Raw genomic sequence first — 22,747 nt, 5'->3', positions numbered from 1 at the left:
GAAGTGATCACACAAGTTTCCTGTAGATTCTACCTCTTCATTCAACTGCATTATTTTACGTAACAATAATAATCACCATATGAAATATTAATTAGTGAGATTACACACACACTTAGGAGAAAACTTGTTTGGGACTAGGATTTTGCTTTTTTTTTTTTTTTAAAGACTTACTTACTATTTATGTATAGAACTGGGGCAAAGGCCAGAGGGGAAGGGGATGAGAGGACTCATGAGAGACAGAGTGGGGAGCAAGACAGGCAGATCTAATGACACACTGTGAAGGTGAGCGCTGGCAAAACAGGAGGGGTCTGCTGCACCATGTGGGTCAGCTCCCGGCTGAGTTGAACACAGGCTACTGAGGTGGTAGCCCTGATGCTTAACCCCGAGGCCACCAAGGAGGCCCAAGGGCAAGGAATTTTGAAAGTCACTCTCGCTGCTTTTCTCCATGATTCCAGCAATCAGTGGATAATATAACTGGTCAACCATATGTAAAGAAAATCTCAGGGCATTTTCAAGAAACGTTGACATGGGAAAACCTTTGCACTCAATGTAGGAATAGCTAATTCTCAGCATCAAGAGCAGGTGGGTCATTAGCACCTTGAAAATTCCAGGCAACAGGCACGAGCTCCAAAACATGAAATTTATTAGCTGAATGTATTTAAAATAAAATCACACCATTTAAACTCATTCCTTGATTGCTCTGCTGTGGTTAAGTTGACATCACTTCTGTCTCCATCCCCCAGGCTCACCAGCGACCTGGCGCCAGGAAACCAAACCCACGCCACAGCGTTCACCCTCCTGGGGCTCTCAGAAGAGGCCTCGCTGCAGCCCCTCCTCTTCTGGGCATTCTTGGCCATGTACTTGGTCACGGTCACTGGGAATCTCCTCATCATCCTGGCCATTGTCACGGACCCCCACCTGCACACCCCCATGTACTTCTTCCTCTCCAACCTGTCCTTTTCCGACATCTGCTTCACCTCCACCACCGTCCCCAAGATGCGCTCAACATCCAGACACAGAGCAAAGCCATCACCTACGCGGGCTGTCTCAGCCAGGTGTTTTTCTTCTTACTCTTTGCAGGAGGGGACACCTTCCTCCTGACAGCCATGGCCTATGACCGGTTTGTGGCCATCTGCCATCCCCTGCACTACATGGTCATCATGAACCCCCAGTTCTGTGGCCTCCTGCTTCTTGCATCCTGGGTGTTAAGTCTTCTGCATGCTCTATTACACCGCTTAATGGTTTTGCGACTGTCCTTTTGCTCACAGCTGCAAATCCCTCACTTCTTCTGTGACCTGGGACAGGTGATCCAGCTTGCCTGTTCTGACACCTTCCTCAATGAGCTGGTGATATATGTAGCAGCGGGGGTTGTGGGGATGATTCCTCTCAGTGGCGTCCTTTATTCTTACTCTAAGATTGTATCCTCTGTTTTGAAAATCTCCTCAGCGAGCGGCAGGTACAAAGCCTTCTCCACCTGCGGGTCTCACCTCTCCGTGGTCTCCCTGTTCTACGGGACGGCGCTCGGCGTGTACCTCAGCTCTGCTGCTACCCACGACTCCAGGGACAGTGCAGTCGCCTCGGTGATGTACACGGTGGTCACCCCCATGCTGAACCCCTTCTTCTATAGTCTCAGAAACAAGGACATAAAGCAGGCCCTGGGGAGGCTCTTCAGCTGCAGAGCAACCCCAACGTGACGGGGGCCGCTTCCTCAGATTGTCTGGTCGGGAGCAGCAGGGCTCAAGTCCAGTGACTAAGTCATGATCCTGTCCTCAGTCAGTCAATCTGTGCTTTGTCTTATGTGCACAGTTTGACGTCAGTTTTATTATATATTATTAATATTTTTTCAGTATTTCCTAAATTGTCTTTAACTGGTATGAATGCTGAGAAGTGTTAAAAAACATAATATGCGTGCGATTTTCTTTCTTTTTTTTTTTAAATATTTATTTATGTATTTATACAAGCACTGGGTACAGTCAGAAGCGCAGGAGGTTGAGAGAATTCACCAGAGCCAGAACAGGGAGCAGAACAGGCAGACTGACGAAGTACACTGCTGAGGGGAGCTGCGGGCGATAGGAGAGGTCTGCGTGCCATGTGGGACCCTCGCCTGATGCCAGGGATTGAACTGGCGCTGCAGAGGCTGCGGGCAGCTTCACAGTCCAGCGCTCAACCGCTGCGCCACCAGGGAAGTCCTGCATGCCTTTTTCTTTAGTGAAATGTTTGAAACAGGAAATTAAAAGATGGAGGAAAATATATACCCCTCTCTAAGGAAAAAAAATAAGCAATTTATGGATTATCTGCAGAAAAATCTTGTGGTATCACTGGATCCATGGGTGTCCAGGGTCCCTTATTCTCTCCTTTACTTCCTTCCTTTCAATGCTTTATTGTTGACCCATAATATCCCTGTTCAAGTCATTTTGCTCAGGGGTTCTTTCATTTTTTTTTCTTCCTTGTAGAAGAACTCCTGTCAGTTTTTATTGTCAGGCAGGCTTCTGATTTATTGGCTTCTTTTTAATGTCAGGCAGGCTTAAATATTTATTTATTTATTTATACAAGCACTGGGTACAGTCAGAAGCGCGGGAGGGTGAGAGGATTCACCAGAGCCAGAGCGGGGAGCAGAGCAGGCAGAAGGACCGAAGCACACTGCTGAGGGGGCACTGGGTAGAGGAAAGGTGAAAATGACCTACAAAGTGAAAATGACTTGGCTTCTCTGTCTGGGGAAGCCTTTATCCACATGCATAATTGAATAATTTTGCAGCACAGAGAACTCTTGCCTGGAAGTCTTCATATTTAGGATGACGCACACTGCATTCCTCCTTTTCCTGGAGGGCGACTGTGGAACAATCAGAGGAAAGCCTAATTTGGATGCCTTTGCAAATTCCCTTTCATCAGGCCTCCTGTATATCTTTTTTTCTGATTTTTTTCTGATTTAACAGTGGCGTGTCATGCTGTAGGTCATTTTCACTTTGAAATTTGAGTGTTGTCTGTACTTCCAGGATATTTGTGCTTATTTCACTCTCGGTTTGGAAAATTCTCAGCTGTGGTTTTTCGAAAAGCGTCACTCCTGTCTTCTCTGTTCACCTTCTGGATTATCCACGTCTGTGGAGTCTGAAATTTCTGTAGCGTTTCCTTATTTTTCCTGTGTCTGAGTCTCATTTCTCTCTGTTTTCCTAATTGGGTCATGTATATACTGGGATCCTCCATTTCTGAAGTTATTTCATTTGCCCGTTTAATTCTATTGAACACACTTCCAATATTTGGGTTCATTCACATTCAGACGGTCTTTTGTGTTTTCTTCATCTTGTCCATCTCTTTGGTGAAGACTCTCTGGTTCTTTTATCTTTGTTCAAAGGTCCTGCAGATGCCTCTCCGCATCTGAGTTGCTTTCCCATAACTCAGGGGTGTATTTACTGTTGTTGCTCCACGTCACTGACACTCCTCTGCTTCTCTCTCCTGTATTAATGAACCAGAACTTCTGTTCTGCTGCTTTTTTTTCCTCTTGTGCTCAGATGTTCCTTGAATTCTAAGTAATTATGTCACCTCATTTCCAGGTTTGTAGTTGGGGTGCTGTGGTGAGATTTTTTTCTCTTCTAGTTTTCCTTGGCTTCTGGTGGAGGCGGTGGGGAGTCTGGGTCTTAAGCGTTGTCTCAGTTTGTTGAGACGTGAACTCTGTCACCTCCAGCTCCTGCCCTCTCTCCAACAGCAAGGTCCAATGGGTCTTCAGTTGTCCTCACCTCCCTCCCCACCACTGTCTGGTACTTCCTGCCACGGATTGAGTCTCCTCCTCACTGGAGCAGGGTCTAGTCCACAGGGTTCAAGCTGTGGAATCAACTGGCACTTGTATGTTGGAGGCACTTACGTGGGTGGTGACTAGAGACAATGACTACCACAGCCAGCAGCCCTGCTGTCCACTGAGGGACCCAGATTGCAAATACTGCAAGTCTGCTTGATATGTTGCAAAGAAGTGCTGTGTTCTCTGTCCCACCTGTCCTCTTCCTGCTCTGGGATCCATTATGAAGCCATCTGGACTCTGCCTGGAAACTCTGATTTCTTATCTCTGGTAGAGGGTGCAGATTCCCTTTCCTGTGTTGGTCACTGAGCTCACAAGGTCCCAGGGCAGAAGAGGAAACAATATACAGTATTGGTGGAATGTCAACTTGTGCATCTGTTATGGAAAGCTGTAAGGAAATTCCTCAAACATTGAAGAATATAAGTTTCCTGTGATGCAAATGTCTTACTTCTGAGTGTTTAGCTGGAAAATACACACAAAATGCACTTATTCCAAGAGGTGTTTTCCATCCATGTTCATGGCAATGGTTTTTACAATAGCCAAGAGGTAGAAGAAACCCAAGTGTCCCTGACTGACAAATGTCCAAAAAGATGTGGTATATGTAGATAGCGGAATACTATTTATATTTGGAAGAACAAAAGGGTAACAACAGAATGATCCTTTCAGACACAAGCCAAACAGAGAAAGTCAAGTATCATGTGATTTCACTCCTGTGTAATAAAGAGAACAAATAAACCGATCATGTCCGTAAAACAAAATACGCTTTTGGACTATATAAGAGCAATTAGTGGCTCACAGGAAGATGGGAGAAGGGAGGTGGTTCAATCAGAAATGAGGACGATGGTATAATGAAAGATAAATTTAAACTTTTAGTAGTGAACTTAATGTTCAGATACATGTGTTGATTAATAATCAGGCACACCTGAAATTTATACACGGTTATAACGCAAGGTTACTTCAGTGGAATTCATGGAAAGGTAAACTCACAGGAAATGGAAAGAATTTAATGGGAGTGTCACCTTTAATTAATAGCTTTGTATTAAAGCTAATGTAAATGTATTTCATTTGCATTTGAAATTGAATAATGAAGCTATGATGCGTTATAAAATATAATGCAAAATTACTGATTTAGAGCAGCAATAAGAAATTTAGCAGACATACGGCATGGGTCCCTTGATACAGAATACACAAAAGATTACACAAGCTTCAACTGCTTTCTTATATTATTTTTTAAAAAGATGGTCCCAAAGTCTGTTTTCTTGCGTATAAGATTGTGGGAATAATAAACCAATAGTCAGATGGATGTTTTCAGAAATAAATGCCTGTAAATAGTGTTTATTATTTAGGATGAGTTCCACTGATGTCCAGTTTTTAGGGTTTTCAGGATACATGGATTTTGGATCTAACTGAAACATTAAGCCATTTCAGAAGTGCGGCAGGATATAAACACAAACATATCAGCTGTCTTCCTATATATAAACAATAGTTAGAAGAGGAAAAGTTTAGAAAATGATCCAATTTACAACCACACCAAAGAAACAAAAGTTAAATACCTAGTTAGCAAACTTAACAAAGAGCCCATATAGAGAAAACTATAAGACTCTGGTAAAAGAAATAGAAAGGCACAAAGAAATGGAAAGTTATTTCATGCTCATGGATGGGAAGAATCAATGTGGTCACAGAACATCCTACACAAAGCACTACACAGAGTCAACACAATCACACGAATTTCTCGATGGCACACTTTAAGAAATAAAACACGCATTACTGAAATTCATATGGAATCACAAAATACACATACAGCAAAGCAATTTACAAAAAAAAAAAGGAAAAATCATTATAATACCAGACTTCCAACTATACTATAAAAGTGTAGTAATTGAAACAATACTGCATAATGAAAATGGTTGGGAATGACACCAGACACAGTTAACAACGGGATAGAATCAAGACCCAGATAAACCAGACTTACAGGAAGAGTAAATCTAGAAATTAGGAGCCAAAACTATATACCCGAGCAAGGAAAGCCTCTTCAGTAAACGACATTGAAAAAAATGGTCACACATACCAAAGAATGAAACGAGATGCCTCTAGCCCACTTGACACAAAAATCAATTCAAAAGGAATAAAAATTTGATCTAAGAACCAAAACCATAACGAACATAGAAGAAAACTTGGGCAAAACACTCTTCTGTGTAAATTACAGAAATGTGTTTGTGGATTTTTTCCAGCAGCAAGGGAAACAAAGGAGAATCTAGATAATTGGGAAAATATCAACCAAAATGCTTCTGTGCAGTACAAGAAAACATCACTAGAACACCAAGACAGCCTACTACAGGGAGGATATATTTGCACAGCATAATTCTGACAATTAAAGTCATACAAAGAACCTGGGGTGTTGAGGTCCATCATCTCCTGTTCCACACCCACAGAGAAGTGCCAATTTCAACAGGAGACACCCAGCTGGTGAGGGACATCTGGTGGACAGAGAGAGGCTGTTAGTCCAAGCCCCATGTGCTATTAGGTTGTCAGAGTTAACATCGAGTTATTTCCCAGTATGTCTCTAAATTCCAAGTAAACCTGGTACAGGGTGTGAAAACATCCCTTTTGTGTAGTGTGGCAACATGGACATTAAGGACAAGAAAGTGAAAGAAAATAGATAGTCACCAAAAGAAGACTTTTCAGTCCTGAGGCGAGTCGTCACAGGTCACCACAAGCCCTTCCTCTGGCTGCTAGAAGAGCAACGGGCGACCCTCACTTGCAGCTCATTGTGGCGCCTGCTCCTGCCTCCCCGGGGGCTGTCATGGACCCTGCTTTAGCAGGGAAGTCTGGGCACGATTCAGAGGTTGCTCAGACAACTGCTGCTCAGGATGACAAAGTGATGCCCAGTGTCAGGAGTCAACTTCTGTAGCGAACTACCCTGTGCCGGCAGTGGCACAGCATGTTAGCACTTGCCTGTGCTGATAAGCAGGACACCTGCCTAACCTTTGGGGGACCGAGGAGGTGCACAGGCTTCAGGGTTCGTCTTACACTTACAAAACTCTTTACTCGTTGGCCCTGCACATTTAGCTGGTTAGGAACACAGGCGTTTCCTTCTGGAGTTTCAAACATAAGGCTGCTGCAGTCACATCACAATAAAAACAAAAAGGAAATTCCTATTTACTTTTGCACGAGTGCCATGACAACAAGGAGTGTGGAGTCTAAGGTATTCTATAGAGGAACTCGGTTCTCTGCTTTATGAGAGAGGAATAGCACTATTGGGCATGTTGGGGGGGGGTCTGTGCCCCCAAATCATTTGTGCCTTGATGACCCAGGAAAAGAAGTGAAGACGGGTTCCTCAGGCACAGACATTTGGAAAACATGAACACACACCTGTAACCTAGGGTGGTTACAGCTCTAGTCTCTCGGGATCAGAGAATCATTAAGAAACTTTCCTTTGTCCAGTCCAGTGTCCACAGGGAAATCATGAGCTCAGAGCTTGGGGCAGGAGAGTGAGGTGTGGCTAATGAGACCGCTTGGAGGTCAGTAAATACTCTGTCTCCCTCGGTCCCTCAGACTGTCCAACCCGGGACCGCAGAGGACATGATTCCTGTCTGTGGAGCCCGACCTCTGCCCAGGGACCAGCCCTTGGCGCCCTCCTGAGATCCCGTCTGTGACACAGCCCAGATCCATCCTCAAGCGTCCAGGAGGGACTCAGACGGCTACATGGAGGAGCCCCCCTCACAGCCCCCACCCAGGTGAGTCTCAGAGCCCAGCAGGCACTTGGGACAGATCCAGGGAAAATGCAAACTGAGAAGTTCTGCCTCAGGTCACAGAGATCAAACCAGGCCCAGGGACAAGAGGGTCCCTTGTTCTCTTGCTTGACTGGCTGGTCAATTTATAATTAATTTACTTAATTTGTGACTAAGAACTGCCCACTGCTCTCAACAATACAGAGATGGTGCTGACAGTGAAGAGACAGGAAGGAAAATCTGTTAGGATGAGACTGAAGGGGGAGTAGGGGCTTAACGTGGTTCCAGCAAAGTTAGGACACAGGCAAGTAGGTTTGAAGTTAAAGCAGCAGGAAATTAAAGTATTAAATGCGATGGGGTCGGCACTAAAGTGAGGGGCTCATTTTCAGGATAGGGAGTAGGAGCAGGTGATCTGTATTAGAAAGAGCCAGGCTAATGGAGGCAGATGACGGCACAGAGCAGCTGAGGAGAGGAAGTGTGTAGTGTGTCCACTATATTAGGTGCTCACAGAAGTAATATTTTTTCTTTAATGTCAGTTGGGGGATAATTTGCAACCAGTTTTACTCTGCAACCACTCTATTCCTGGCATATCTGCATAGTTTTTCTTGTTAGAATTTTGTTTTTTCAATTATAAATTATGCTCATTCCTACAATTTATTTACTTAGGGCCTGCATTTTATTTTGGTTTGTGATTGGAGTTTATCAAAATTAGTGTTTTGCACTTATTTCTCCCACATATACATAGGCTTTTGGGCAAAATATTTAAAAGTTTTCCATTTTGTGTGGGCCTCTGTCGACCTATTGTGTCCCACTATGTATTTAAACATCAGCTGTTTCTTGCATTCTTAGTGGTAATAATGTATTACACACACTGTGTTCACGTCACATCTGCTTTCCCTCATTACTATGTCTCCTCACTTTTGTGATTCGATTTGTTGTATTTTCATTGAGATTTAATTGAATTGAAACAGTGTGAAAGTTGGAGAAAAACATGTTGATTTCATATACTTATATATTGCAATGTGATTACCCCTGGAGCACTAGCTGACACCTCCATCAATACACACAAGTAATATTTATTTTTGACACAAAGTTAAGAAATAATCTCCAATCAACGTTATCCAACACATCAATAAAAAGAAATATAAAAACCATACAATAATATCAATAGATGCTGAGAAAGCATTCGACAAAGCACAACACCCATTCATGATAAAAACCCTTGAAATTCTTGGGATACAAGGAACATACCTCAACATCATAAAGGCCATATATGACAAGTCCCAGTAACTTTGAATGTTGTAAGAAAATACTGTTGACTCTGTCACAATGCAGTAGATTCCAGAACCTTATTCACCCACCAGTTTCAAGTTTGTGTCCTGAAACAGCCTCTTCCAAATTCCCCACCTTGGTCCATGGAAGCTATTTAAGTCTGTTCTAGGACCACACACAGAAGTGATGTCCAGTGTTTGTAGTTCTCTGACTTGTGTCACGTGGCACAACGTTCTTAGGTGCTCGGTTGTCACAAAGGGCAGGGTGTCCTTCCTTCTCTTGACTGGATATTATTTGATATTTTACTATATAGAATGTATTTTAACAGCACACTATCCTGTGCGTGTATTACACATTACATGTTTTAGATAATCCATGTATATTCATTTGGACAATTAAGAGCAATTGTGTACACGTATTGTGAATATATATTTTATATCTATACATGTACACATTATTTTCTTTATTCACCCACTAAGAGACTCACAGGTTATTTCTAAATTTTGGCTCAATAAGCAAGGGGGTGTGGATAGCTTTTCAAAGTCCTGTGTTTATTTCCTTTGTACATCTATAAACACATCACGGGGGAGTCTTAACTTTGCTATTTTGAGGCGTCTCTGTTCTCTTACCCACGGTGGCTGAAGTGGTGTATTAGCCACTGACCACACCCCAGGGTTCTCTGCGCCCCACTCCCAGTGCTGACCTTTGCTCATCTCCCTGGGAGCTCTGTCAGCAGCTGTGAGGTGACAGCTCCTGGTTCTGAATTGCATTTCCCTGGTGAGTGATCCTGGACACCCCCTCATGTGCTTGCTGCCCATCTAGGTGTCTCCTCTGGAAAACACTTATTAGGTGCACTCTGGTATTTGCATAGACAATGAATTCCTGAGTAACTTGAAAAAAGCAGGAAGCCACATGTGGTGCTACATAAACTGAAAAGCTTCTGCATACAAGAGAGACAAAGGGATGATGGGCAGCCAATTTGTTCCTAAAAATATCCCCCACCTTCCATCTCCTGGATCACATTCTTCTATATTCAAATGACAAATGATATTTTCCTGAAGCATATTGGAATCCATTTTTATTTATCCAGAGAAAAATGACAGCTTTAGATCTGCATTTTTCAGTGCTTTGGAATAAGTGTCATTTCCTGTTTTTCATTTTCAAGCTTTGTCAGTTTACATTTTAGAGAACAACGTGGATGTGATTAAGTTCTTGTTATATCTTTTCCTCACAAAGTCTTAGATTTTTGCTCCATTGTGCTTAATGCATTCATGGTGATGCTGGTGTATTTAACGAGGCTTTATTTTTCCTGCTCTTCCATTTATTTTACGAATTACAATTCTTTGACAGGTGGGGTGTCAGGATATAGTGAATACATTAATTTCTCTCTTAATATCATGGACAAATTCTTGGAAACTGCAACTGTAAGTGAACTGTAAGTTCATCCATATAAACAAGAATTAAATTTCTCATAGTGGATTTCTGGTGACAGAAACATTACAAAACTTCTAAATAAAGACCCTGACACTTCTAACATTAAACAATACTTGTAATCATTCATCTATTCATTTACTCCCAATCAGCTTAGTCCAGTCAATGTTGAGGGTAACTGAGGCCTGCCAAGCAGATGGTGCAAAGGAACTGACCCTGACTGGATGCAGGGCAGTGGGCCACTCGCTGTGGTGGGAGTGCAGCCTGGTCCAGCCCTCACAGAGAGCAGGGAGGACGCGTCTCAAACAGTAAACATGGATCTGCCATTTGACCCAGTAATTCGACTCCTAGGCATCTGTCCAAAAATTCAAAAAACTAATTTGAAAAAACGTGCACTCCCATGTTTATTGCAGCATTATTTATTATAGCTGAAACATCCTAATAAGTGTAAAGAAGATGTAGTACATACACACAGTGGAGTACTACTCAGCAATCAAAAAGACAAACTTAATGAATTTGTGTGAACATGTATGGAACCTGAAATCATAATGCTAGGTGAAAATGAGTTATGAGAATGGTAAATATAAGACGGTGTGACTATTATGTGGAATATAAAGTAACTAAATAGATTAAGACAAGCTAAAAACACTCTTGACAGCTGACTACAGAGCTGAGACAGCAAGGAGGAATATGGGGGAAGGGGGCAGAGCAAAAGGATGGAAGCACAATGGCCAGGGGTGGTGGAACATGGGCGAGTGGGTGTGGGTGCACTATGGTGGCAATACCTGGTGGGGATACCCCAATATTAACTCAGTTACAAATAAATACATGAATAAGGATACAGGGCAAGGTTCTTTGTTTTAAGGTGTGCTGTGTCTTACAATGCACAAAAAAAGCAACTTTCTTTACAGCAATTCTGGAGAGCCGATTCTTGGAAACGTATAACACTTATTTTTGTTGTCCTTAGTGATTTGATTTCCAATTCTCAGCTCTGCTTCCATGCACAGGACAAAGTGTGTGTGTGGCTGAAATAGGGAAATAATCCTTACTAGAGGTAGAGGAAGCACAGATTGGACATCTGTGCCAATGAAGCTGTCTTCTGCAATCACACATCCATAATCCAGATGAAATGTGAGGGAAAGAAATTGATGGAGGGATACAATTATGGATCATTCATCCATATAATACATAATGTTCACACTTAGGCACAGCACATGTAACACAATCTACACACTAGAAGATCAGCAAACGTACAATGTCATGAGCAGGAACTTCACACGGCAGCAGGATGTTGGGGCCTCCTGCCCACGCTCTCCTCTCATCCCCAACCTGGAGCTCCACCTCCTGTCACACCCCTACTTCTGGGATCTGTAACTGTGCCAGGAATGCTCCTGTACTGACATATTTTTCTGGGTATTTCCCCAAACCTAAATGTTGTTCTCATGGATATATTGTTGCCACCTGATAACTCCATCACAGGTTAACCGGAGGCCTTCAACATTTTCTGTTCAAATCTTCTAATTGGAAGATATACGAGTTTCCTCTAGATTCTACCTCTTCATACAACTACATTATTTCACTTGACAATAATAATCACTGTAAGAAATATTATTTACCGAGACCAAACACATACTTAGAAGAAAACTACTTTGGGGTGAGGAATATCCTGTTTTAAAAAAATTATTAATTCTTTATGGACAGAATAACTAGGGAGGTAGTTAGAGGTTGGGAGAGAGAGGACTCACCAGAGACAGAGTGGGGAGCAGAACAGGCAGATCTACTGAAATACACTGTGAGGGGAGCAGCTGATGAGACAGGAGAGGTCTGCTGCGGCCTGTGGGTAGCTCCCTGGGTGGGGAACAGACTCAGGCTGTCTTGGTAGGAGCCCAGAGAATTAACACAAGGGCTACCAGGGAGGCCCTAGGGTAGGACAGTTCAGTCATTCTCACTGATTTCTCTCCATGATTCCAACAATACTTGGATAATATAATTGGTCAATGTATTTAAAAGAAAATCTCAGGAAATTTTCAAAGAAAATGCTGACTTGGAAATATGTGTGCATTAGAGGTAAGAATGGCTTAATATTTTCAGCATCAAGGGTAGGTGGGTCATTAACAGCCTTGAAGATTTCAGGGAGCAGGCACTAGCTCTATAACATGAAATTAACTCACAGAATATATTTTAAATAAAATCACCCCATTTAAACTCATTCCTTGATTGCTCTGCTGTGGTTAAGTTGACATCACTTCTGTCTCCATCCCCCAGGCTCACCAGCGACCTGGCGCCAGGAAACCAAACCCACCCCACAGCGTTCACCCTCCTGGGGCTCTCAGAAGAGGCCTCGCTGCAGCCCCTCCTCTTCTGGGCATTCTTGTCCATGTACTTGGTCACGGTCACTGGGAATCTCCTCATCATCCTGGCCATCGTCACGGACCCCCACCTGCACACCCCCATGTACTTCTTCCTCGCCAACCTGTCCTTTTCCGACATCTGCTTCACCTCCACCACCGTCCCCAAGATGCTGCTGAACATCCAGACGCAGAACAAAGCCATCACCTACGCGGGCTGTCTCAGCCAGGTGTTTTTCTTCTTCCTCTTTGCAGGAGGGGACAACTTCCTCTTGACAGCCATGGCCTACGACCGATTTGTGGCCATCTGCCATCCCCTGCACTACACGGTCATCATGAACCCCCAGTTCTGCGGCCTCCTGCTTCTTGCATCCTGGGTGTTAAGTCCTCTGCATGCTCTGTTACACAGCTTAATGGTTTTGCGACTGTCCTTTTGCTCACAGCTGCAAATCCCTAACTTCTTCTGTGACCTGGGACAGGTGATCCAGCTTGCCTGTTCTGACACCTTCCTCAATGAGTTGGTGATGTATTTAGCAGCTGGGGTTGTGGGGATGATTCCTCTCAGTGGCATCCTTTTCTCCTACTCTAAGATTGTGTCCTCTGTTTTGAAAATCTCCTCAGCGAGCGGCAGGTACAAAGCCTTCTCCACCTGCGGGTCTCACCTCTCCGTGGTCTCCCTGTTCTACGGGACAGCGCTCGGTGTGTACTTCAGCTCTGCTGCTACCCAGGACTCCAGGGACAGTGCAGTCGCCTCGGTGATGTACACGGTGGTCACCCCCATGCTGAACCCCTTCATCTACAGTCTCAGAAACAAGGACATAAAGCAGGCCCTGGGGAGACTCTTCAGCTGCAGAGCAACCCCAACGTGACGGGGGCCGCTTCCTCAGATTGTCTGGTTGGGAGCAGGAGGGCTCACAGTCAGTGGACTAAGTCCTGATCCTGTCCTCAGTCAGTCAGAGATAATCTGTGGTTTGGCTTAGGAACAGAGTTTGACATCACTTTTTTTATACACTATAAATATGTTTTCTGGGCCTCCCCGGTGGCAGAGCGGTTGAGCGCTGGGTTGCAAAGCTGCCCGCAGCCTCTGCAGCGCCGGTTCGATCCCAGGGCACTGCGGGAGGATCCCACATGGTGCGCAGACCTTTCCTGCCGCCCGATGCTCCCCTCAGCAGTGTACTTTGGTCCTTCTGCTTGTTCAGTTCCCTGCTCTGGCTCTGGTGAATTCTCTCAGCCTCCCATGCTTCTGACTGAACACAGTGCTTGTATAAATAAATAAATAAATCTTTTAAAATAAATAAATGTTTTCTGTATTTCCTTCATTATTTTTGACTGTTATGTGTACTGGGTTCAGTATTAAGGAAAGCATATGTCTGTGAGTTTTTCTTTACTGAAATGTTTAATATGGAAATTGGGTACTTATAAACAGAAACTAATGGAAGAAAAATATGTACAACCGTATCAGTTAAAACAAGCAGAAAAATCTTGTCATATCACAGTACCCAGGCGTGCCCAGGGCTGATATTCACTGTCCCTCCTTCTGCCCTTTCCTTCCTTCCGTTGGTGATTTGTTGTTGACCCATAATATTCCTGTTCATGTCATTTTGCTCGGGGCTTTGCTTCAGGTTTTCCTGCAGAAGACCCCATTTCAGCATTGATGGTGAGGCAGGGAGACCTGATGGTGATTAACTCCTTTGGCTTCTCTGCCTGGGGAAGTTTTTACTCACATTCATATTTGAATAATTCTGCAGGGTGGAGTATTCTTGGTTGGAAGTCTTTGTATTTAGGATTATGAGCACTTCCTTCCTCTCCTGTCCTGGGCAACACACTCTAAAATATAAATTTCAGGTGTGTTTGTGGATTCATTCCAGCAGCAGGGAAACAAAGGAGAATATAAATAACTGGGACTTTATCAACCAAAATGTATCTGTCCGGTACACGAAAACATCACTATAACACTAAGACAGCCCACTACAGGGAGGACATATTTGCACAGCGTAATTCTGACAATTAAAGACACACAAGAAATGTGAGGTTTTGCGGCCCATCCTCTCCTGTTCCATAACCCAAGAGGTGTCATGTCAAGGTGAGGTGCCCAGCTGGTTAGGAGACGCCTGGTGGACAGAGAGAGGCTGTTACTCCAAGCCCATGTGCCAACAGATTGTCTGATGTGACACTGAGTTTTTTCCAAGAATGTGTCTAACATGCAGAGCGACCTGGCACGGGGAGTGTGTGAAAACATCCGACTGTGTTGTGTGGCAACAAAGTAGACACTAAGGACAAGAAAGTGAAGGAAAATCTATTGTCTTCCAAAAGAAGTTTCAGTACTGAGACGAGTCCGTCACAGGTCACTACGAGCCCTTCCTCTGGCTGCTCCAAAAGCAATTGGGACCCTCACTTGGACACCATTGTCATGCCTCCTCCTACCTCACTGGGGCTGTCACAGACCCTGGTTTACCAGTGAAGTCCGGGCACGATATAGAGGTTGCTGAGCCAACAGCTGCTCGGGACGAGGACAGTGACCTGTGAGGATGGTGACGCCTGGTATCGGGAGTGGACTTTTATGGGCAGCGCTCCGTGGGGCAGTGGCGTGGCATGTGTGTTAGCACTTCCCTGTGCTGCTTAGCAGGACATGAGCCTAATCTTTGGGGGGCCAAGGTGGTGCATAGAGTGAGTGTGGCAGCTAAAAATATCTTTACTCTTTAGCTGGTTAGGAACGCAGTCATCCTTCAGGAGACTCAAACATAGTAAAAAAGAAATTCCTACTTGTTTTTGTGAAGGTGCCATGAACACACGAAGTGTGGTTTCTAAGGTTTTATCTAGAGGAACTCGGTTCTCTGCTTCTTTGAGAGAGGTGTAGCACTGTTGGACATATTGGGGGAAGGGAGCTATGCCTGCCCCACCACATTTGTGCCTTGATGATCCAGGGCATCAAGTCAAGACGGGCTCCTCAGGCACAGACATTTTGAAAACTTGAACACAGTGTTAGAATAAGGTGCTGGGTCAGGGCCTCCCCTGGTGGCGCAGTGGGTGAGCACTGGGCTGCGAAGCTGCCCGCAGCATCTGTAGTGCCGGTTTGATCCCCAACACCGGCAAGGGTCCCACATGGCATGCAGACCTTTCCTGCCGCCCGCTGCTCCCCTCAGCAGGGTGTTTCGTCAGTCTGCCTGTTCCGTTCTCTGCTCTGGCTCTGGTGAATTCTCTCACCCTCCTGTGCTTCTGACTGTACCCAGTGCTTGCAAAAATAAATAAATAATCTTTAAAAAAAAATTCTTAAAAAAAAAACAAGAATAAGGTGCTGGGTGGTTACAGCTCTGGAAAGTACAAGAGTTCAAGAAAAAAGGAGTAACAACAGCTGGATGCACTTGACATCTACTCCAGTCTCTCTGGATCAGAGAATCATTAAGAAACTTTCATTTTGTCCAGTCCAGTGTCCACAGGGAAATCATGAGCTCAGAGCTTGGCGTAAGAGTGAGGTGTGGCTAATGAGACCAACTAGGGAGCAGTAAATATCCTGTCTTTCTTGGTCCCTCAGACTGTCCCACATGGGACCTGAGAGGACATGATTTCTATTTGTGGAGCCCTAACTGCCCAGGGACCAGCTCTTGGCGCCCTCCTGAAATCCTGTGACACAGCCCAGATCCATCCTCAAGCGTCCAGGAGGGACTCAGACGCTACATGGAGAAGCCCCCCTCACAGCCCCCACCCAGGTGAGTCTCAGAGCCCAGCAGGCACTTGGGACAGATTCAGGGAAAATGCAAACTGAGAAGTTCTGCCTCAGGTCACAGAGATCAAACCAGGCCCAGGGACAAGAGGGTCCCTTGTTCTCTTGCTTGACTGACTCGTCAATTTATAATTAATTTACTTAATTTGTGACTCAAAACCGTCCACTGCTCTCAACAATACAGAGATGGTGCTGACAGTGAAGAGACAGGAAGGAAAATCTGTTAGGATGAGACTGAAGGGGGAGTGGGGGGCTTAACGTGGTTCCAGCAAAGTTAGGAACCAGCCAAGAAGGTCTGGAGTTAAGGCAGAGGGAAAATAAAGTATTAAATGTGATGGGGCAGGCACTGAAGTGAGGGTCTCATTTTTAGGATGGGGTTAGGAGCAGGTGACCTGTATTAGGAGGATCCAGACTAACGGGGGCAGGTTACCTCACAGAGCAGCTGAGGAGCCTCCCTCATATTAGGAGCACATGAGTCCTACTTTTATTTAATGTCTGTTGGGGGATCTCAAGAGTTTCACTTTGCAACCACAATATTACTGGAGAATGGCACAGTTTTGCTTCTTAGAATTTTGACTTTATCTATTATAAACTGTGCTCCTTCTGACAAATTTTTTACTTACAGAGCCTTAATTTTTATTCTGATTTGTGCTGAAATATTCAAACAGAATTGGAGTTTTTCAAAATAGGTGTTTTCCACTTAATGCTCCCACATATGTATAGATTGTTGGACAAAATGTTTGAAAGTTGTCAATTTTGTGCGGGCCTCTGCAGATCCTATTGTTTCCAATGATACATTTTAAACATGGGCAGTTTTCTTACACTCTTATAAGTAATAACCTATTGTACACATTTTGTTCGTATGCTACATCTGTTTCCTCATGACTATGTGTCCTGACTTTCAGGATTTCACCCTTTGTATTTTCATTGAGATTTCATTGACATGAAACAGTGTGTGAGTTGGAGAAAACATGTTGATTTGAGATACATATATATATATATATATACACACACACACACACATAGAGCAACGTGATTATCACCGTAGCACTAGCTAACACCTCCATCACTACCTGCAATTCATGTTTCTTTTTGTCACAAAACGATTAAGAAATAATCTCTCAACAACTTTGACGTTTATAAGAAAGTACTGTTGACTATGTCACTATGCAGTAGATTTCCAGAACCTTTTTCATCCAGCAGCTTCAAGTGTGTATCCTCAAACAACCTCTTCCAAATGCCCCACTCCCGTCCATGTAAAAATGGATGCACATTTTTCACTGCTTTGGGAAAATTGTGATTTCCTATTTTGCATTGTCAATCTTTGCAAATTTACTTTTTAGAGATCCATATAGATGTAATTAAGTTCTTCTTTTACCTATTCTTCACAAAGCTTTGATTTGTACTTCACTCTGCTTAATGCATTCATGTTGTTCTGCTGTTTAACCAGGCTTTATTTTGCCCGGTATTCAATTTGTTGTATGGATTACAATCCTTGACATATTTTCTAGATGATGAAGTCACAAATGTGGGCAAATGGCTGCAGTCCCTGCTCATGTGGATGTTACATGATGACAGAGAGGGTTGAGCACAAGGAATAGCGCATGTGGGATATGATGGTCTCAGGAATAAACAACACGAAGGAAAGGGACAGACTGTTGGGGCACAAGCAGGATTTTATGGAATATTGTCGGGGGAGGCCACTGCTTGTTGGACAAGGAGCAAAACAAGGACCAGTTTATCTGTGTCAAAGAGAGATCAAAACCTAAAGCCCAAGGAAAGCAAAGAATCAATCCACTAAACCAAAAAACCAGAGAAGGGACAATCTCAGCCACTACGGCTTCATGTCACAGTGTGTGGTCACATAGTGGGAACAGGTACAAAAACAACACTCAGATCAGGATCCCACTGTCAACCCCACCACAGGCGAGTGGAGTGACAGCGGGTCAGTTGGCCCTTCAGTTGGGGCCTCACTCTCATGGTCTCTCCCTCATTAGTAAGAACTGACATTTAAATACATCTCCCCTGTATACAATGGATGCCAGATTCTTCTTACTGTGGCCCAAAGTCAGACCTGCCTTTACTCTGTGATGCAGCTCACCTACCCACACACACAGAAACGACATGCACACGTACACGCGTACACACAACTGAAAAAAGAGAACTGTAAATGAGCTTCCACGGTGTGTTCAGACAATGCACTCAGAACATTCCTTACGTGCTTTACTGAGTCTACTCTACCTCATGCACGTAAACTAAGGTCTGACCCCCTAATGGAGGTGAGACTCAGGATATGAAAATTTCCTCTTGCGTTTCTCCACAAGTATTTTAGTATTTCCCGGTCTTTCTTCTCAACTTGTCATTATTTTTGTGAGACCATGGTCTTTATATAGCTCACATAATATGTTTTATTTGGCTACTATTCCTACTATTCCCAACTAAAGTAAGTCAGAGTGGGGTGTCGGAGCACAGTGAATACATTAATTTCTCACTTAATATCATGGATAGCTTGTTAGGAACTGCTACTTTAAGTGAACTGATGTATAGCAAAACCAACTGTATTGTAAGTCTGTCGATATAAACAAGAATTAAATTTCCGATGCCATATTTCTGGTCACAGATACATCATCAAAGTTCTAAATAGAGACCCTGACACTTTTACTATTAAACACTATTTGTATTCATTCAACTATTCCTTTATCTCCTAATCAGCTATTTCAGTTAGCATCGAGGACACTGAGGCCTGCCAAGAAGCAGACGGTGCAAAGGAACTGACCCTGACGGGACGCTGTTCAGATGCAGGGCAGTGGGCCACTCGCTGTGGGTGGGAGTGCAGCCTGGCCCAGCCCTCACAGAGAGCAGTGAGGACGTGTCTCAAACAGTAAACATGGATCTGCCATTTGACCCAGTAATTCTACTCCTAAGCATTTGTTCAAAAAATTCACAAAACTAATTTGAAAAATATTTGCACTCCCATATTTATTGCAGCACCATATATTACAGCTGAAACATCCTAACCTGTGTAGATCAAGAAGATGTAGTATACAGAGCTGCAATGGACTACTACTCAGTATTCAAAAAGATAAACTGTGCCATTTGTGGCAACACGGATGGAGCTTGAAATCATAATGCTAGGTGAAATCAGTCATGAGAAAGATAAATGTCAGATAGTGTGACTGATAATGTGGAATATAAAGTAACTAAATTAGAAGACGAAGACAAGGCTAGAAACTAACCCTTGACAGCTGACCACAGAGCTGAGACACCAAGGGCAGAGGCTGGGGGAAGGGTAAGAATAACGCGGGAAGGAATCCAATGGTCTGTGGTGGTGGAATATGGGTGAGTGGGTGCACTATGGTGGCAATACCTGGTGGAGGTACCCTGATATTAAGTCAGTTACAAATAAATAAATAAGAGCACAGTAGCCAAGATTTTTTGTTTTTAGTTTCCCAGTGTCTTAAAATGCGGGGGAAATAACAACTTTTTTACAACAATTCTGGAGAGCTGATTCTTTGAAAGGTAAATCATTTCCTATTTTCATTTTCTTTGGTGATTTGATTTCCAATTCTCAGCTCTGCCTCAATGCAAAGGGCAAAATGCCAAGCACAGATGAGAAAGTGTGTGTGCGGCTGAAATAAGGGAAATAATCCTTATTACAAGTAAAGAGAAGCACAGATTAGACATCAGTCCCAAGTGGAAGCTGTCTTCTGTAATCAAACATTCATAATTTAGATGAAATGTGAGAGAAAGACATGGATGGAGAGATTAAATTATCGACAATTGATACAAGTAATACATGATATTCACACTTAGTTACAGCACATGTAACACTAGAAGATCAGCAAATGTACATCATGTGCAGGGACTTTGCTCGACAGCAGGATGTCGGGGCCTCCTGCCAACTCTCATCTCACCCCCAACCTGGAGCGCCCCCTCCTGTCACACCCCTACTTCTGGTTCTGTAACTCTGCCAAGAACACTCTGTACTGACATCTTTTTCTGGCCATTTCCAAAAACCCAAATGTTCTTCTCATGGATATATTGCTGCCACCTGATAAATCCTTCATATATAAAAGCCTTCAGATTTTTTTTGTTCAAAGTCTCCTAATTGGAAGTGATTATACATGTTTCCTCTAGGTTCTACCTCTTCATCCAACTGCATTACTTTACTTAATAATAATAATCACCATATGAAATATCATTTAATGAGACCCCACATGTACTTAAAGGAAAACTTGTTTGGGGGTAGGATTTTTCTAAAACAAAACAAAACAAAACAAAAGGTTTGATGTAAGAATTATACAAAATATTTAAAAATATATTTCTTTACTTATTGTGTATGCATACAAGAACTGGGGTGCAGGCCGGAGGTGCAGGGCATGAGAAATCATCAGAGACAAGAATGGGGAGCACACCATGCTAATTTACGGAAATACACTGCTGAGGGGAGCAGCTGGCAAAACAGGAAAGGTCTGCCGCACCATGTGGGTCAGCTCTGTGGCCAGAGATCAAACTCAGGCTGTCCCAGTGGTAGCCTGAGACTTAAATCCTAGGCCACCAGGGAGGCCCATGGGCTAGGATTTTTCAAAGTCACTCTCACTGCTTTTTCTCCATGATTCCAACAATATTTGAATAATATAATTGGTCAAACATATTGAAAAGAAAATCTCAGGAAATTTTCAAAGAAAATTTTGACTTGGAAAAATGTTTGCATTGGATGTAAGAATGGCTAATTATTCCAGCATCGGGAAAGATGGGCCATTCAACCGCCTAGAAAATTTAGGTAAGAGGTACTAGCTCTATAAAATGAAATTTATTAACTGAATGTATTTAAAATAAAATCACCCCATTTAAACTCATGTCTTGACTGCTCTGCTGTGGTTAAGTTGACATCAATTCTGTCTCCATCCCCCAGGCTCACCAGCGACCTGGCGCCAGGAAACCAAACCCACCCCACAGCCTTCACCCTCCTGGGGCTCTCAGAAGAGGCCTCGCTGCAGCCCCTCCTCTTCGGGGCATTCTTGGCCATGTACTTGGTCACGGTCACTGGGAATCTCCTCATCATCCTGGCCATCGTCACGGACCCCCGCCTGCACACCCCCATGTACTTCTTCCTCGCCAACCTGTCCTTTGCCGACATCTGCTTCACCTCCACCACCGTCCCCAAGATGCTGCTCAACATCCAGACACAGAACAAAGACATAACCTACACGGGCTGTCTCAGCCAGATGTTTTTCTTCATATTTTATGCAGGAGTGGACAACTTCCTCCTGACAGCCATGGCCTATGACCGGTTTGTGGCCATCTGCCATCCCCTACACTACACGGTCATCATGAACCCCCAGTTCTGTGGCCTCCTGCTTCTTGCATCCTGGGTGTTAAGTCTTCTGCATGCTCTGTTACACAGCTTAATGGTTTTGCGACTGTCCTTTTGTTCACAGCTGCAAATCCCTCACTTCTTCTGTGACCTGGACCAGGTGATCCAGCTTGCCTGTTCTGACACCTTCCTCAATGAGCTGGTGATATATTTAGCAACGGGGGTTGTGGTGCTCATGCCTCTCAGTGGCATCCTTTACTCTTACTCTAAGATTGTGTCCTCTGTTTTGAAAATTTCCTCAGGGAGCGGCAGGTACAAAGCCTTCTCCACCTGCGGGTCTCACCTCTCCATGGTCTCCCTGTTCTACGGGACAGCGCTCGGCGTGTACCTCAGCTCTGCTGCTACCCACGACTCCAGGGACAGTGCAACAGCCTCAGTGATGTACACGGTGGTCACCCCCATGGTGAACCCCTTCATCTACAGTCTCAGAAACAGGGACATAAAGCAGGCCCTGGGGAGGCTCTTCAGCTGCAGAGCAACCCCAACGTGACGGGGGCCGCTTCCTCAGATTGTATGGTCGGGAGCAGCAGGGCTCACAGTCCATGGACTAACTCATGATTCTGTCCTCAGTCAGTCAGAGATAATCTGTGCTTTGCCTATGTACAGACTTTGATATCAGTTTTTTATACATTATATACATGCTTACGATAAGTCCTTAATTATTTTTAACTGTTCTGTATGCTGGGTTCAGTATTAAGAAAAGCATAATCTGCATGAATTTTTCTTTAGGAAAATGCTTAAAGCAGGAAATTGGGTACTTACAAAATACTAGAAATAAATCCAGGAAAAATATGTACAAACGTATCAGGTAAAAACAAGCCACTTATGGATTATCTGCAAAAACATCTTGTCATATAAAAGTATACATGAGTTTAAGGGTTATGTTGACTTCAGAAATGATCACATCTGGAGCTGAACTACCAGAAAATTAGGTTTACAATAACCCAGGTGAAGTGGACAATGGTCTGGCCCCTGGGTGTAAATCCAAGCCCCTCTCAATGGTGAGTCTGTTTTTCCAGAGTACATTCTGCATGTGTTCATCCATATTCCAAGTTGATATGATAGTCCAATTTTTTTCTC

At 43.8% G+C, this 22,747-nt stretch overlaps 2 protein-coding genes and 1 pseudogene across 3 annotated transcripts; all 3 read left to right on the top strand.

Moving 5' to 3' along the window:
* The first annotated feature begins 855 nt into the window (after positions 1 to 855).
* Positions 856 to 1,694, top strand: LOC311180611 (olfactory receptor 7A10-like; annotated as a pseudogene). The gene has a single exon. The product of its transcript is annotated as an olfactory receptor 7A10-like (transcript).
* Positions 1,695 to 12,598: 10,904 nt separating this feature from the next.
* LOC311180610 (olfactory receptor 7A5-like) lies at positions 12,599 to 13,438 on the top strand (the record flags this gene model as incomplete). Its single annotated transcript, XM_084248528.1, has 1 exon — positions 12,599 to 13,438. One exon carries the CDS (start codon positions 12,599 to 12,601, stop codon positions 13,436 to 13,438), a length of 840 nt encoding a protein of 279 aa, XP_084104654.1.
* A 7,879-nt stretch (positions 13,439 to 21,317) lies between these two features.
* On the top strand, positions 21,318 to 22,157 carry LOC311180609 (olfactory receptor 7A5-like; the record flags this gene model as incomplete). The annotated part of the gene is made up of 1 exon (XM_084248527.1): positions 21,318 to 22,157. One exon carries the CDS (start codon positions 21,318 to 21,320, stop codon positions 22,155 to 22,157), a length of 840 nt encoding a protein of 279 aa, XP_084104653.1.
* Between the last annotated feature and the right edge of the window lie 590 nt (positions 22,158 to 22,747).

The sequence above is a fragment of the Talpa europaea genome, assembly GCF_964194135.1.
Source record: "Talpa europaea genome assembly, chromosome: 12".
NCBI classification, from domain to species: domain Eukaryota; kingdom Metazoa; phylum Chordata; class Mammalia; order Eulipotyphla; family Talpidae; genus Talpa; species Talpa europaea.
Note: the sequence above shows the minus strand (reverse complement) of the source record. Positions and strands in the feature narration are given on the sequence as shown.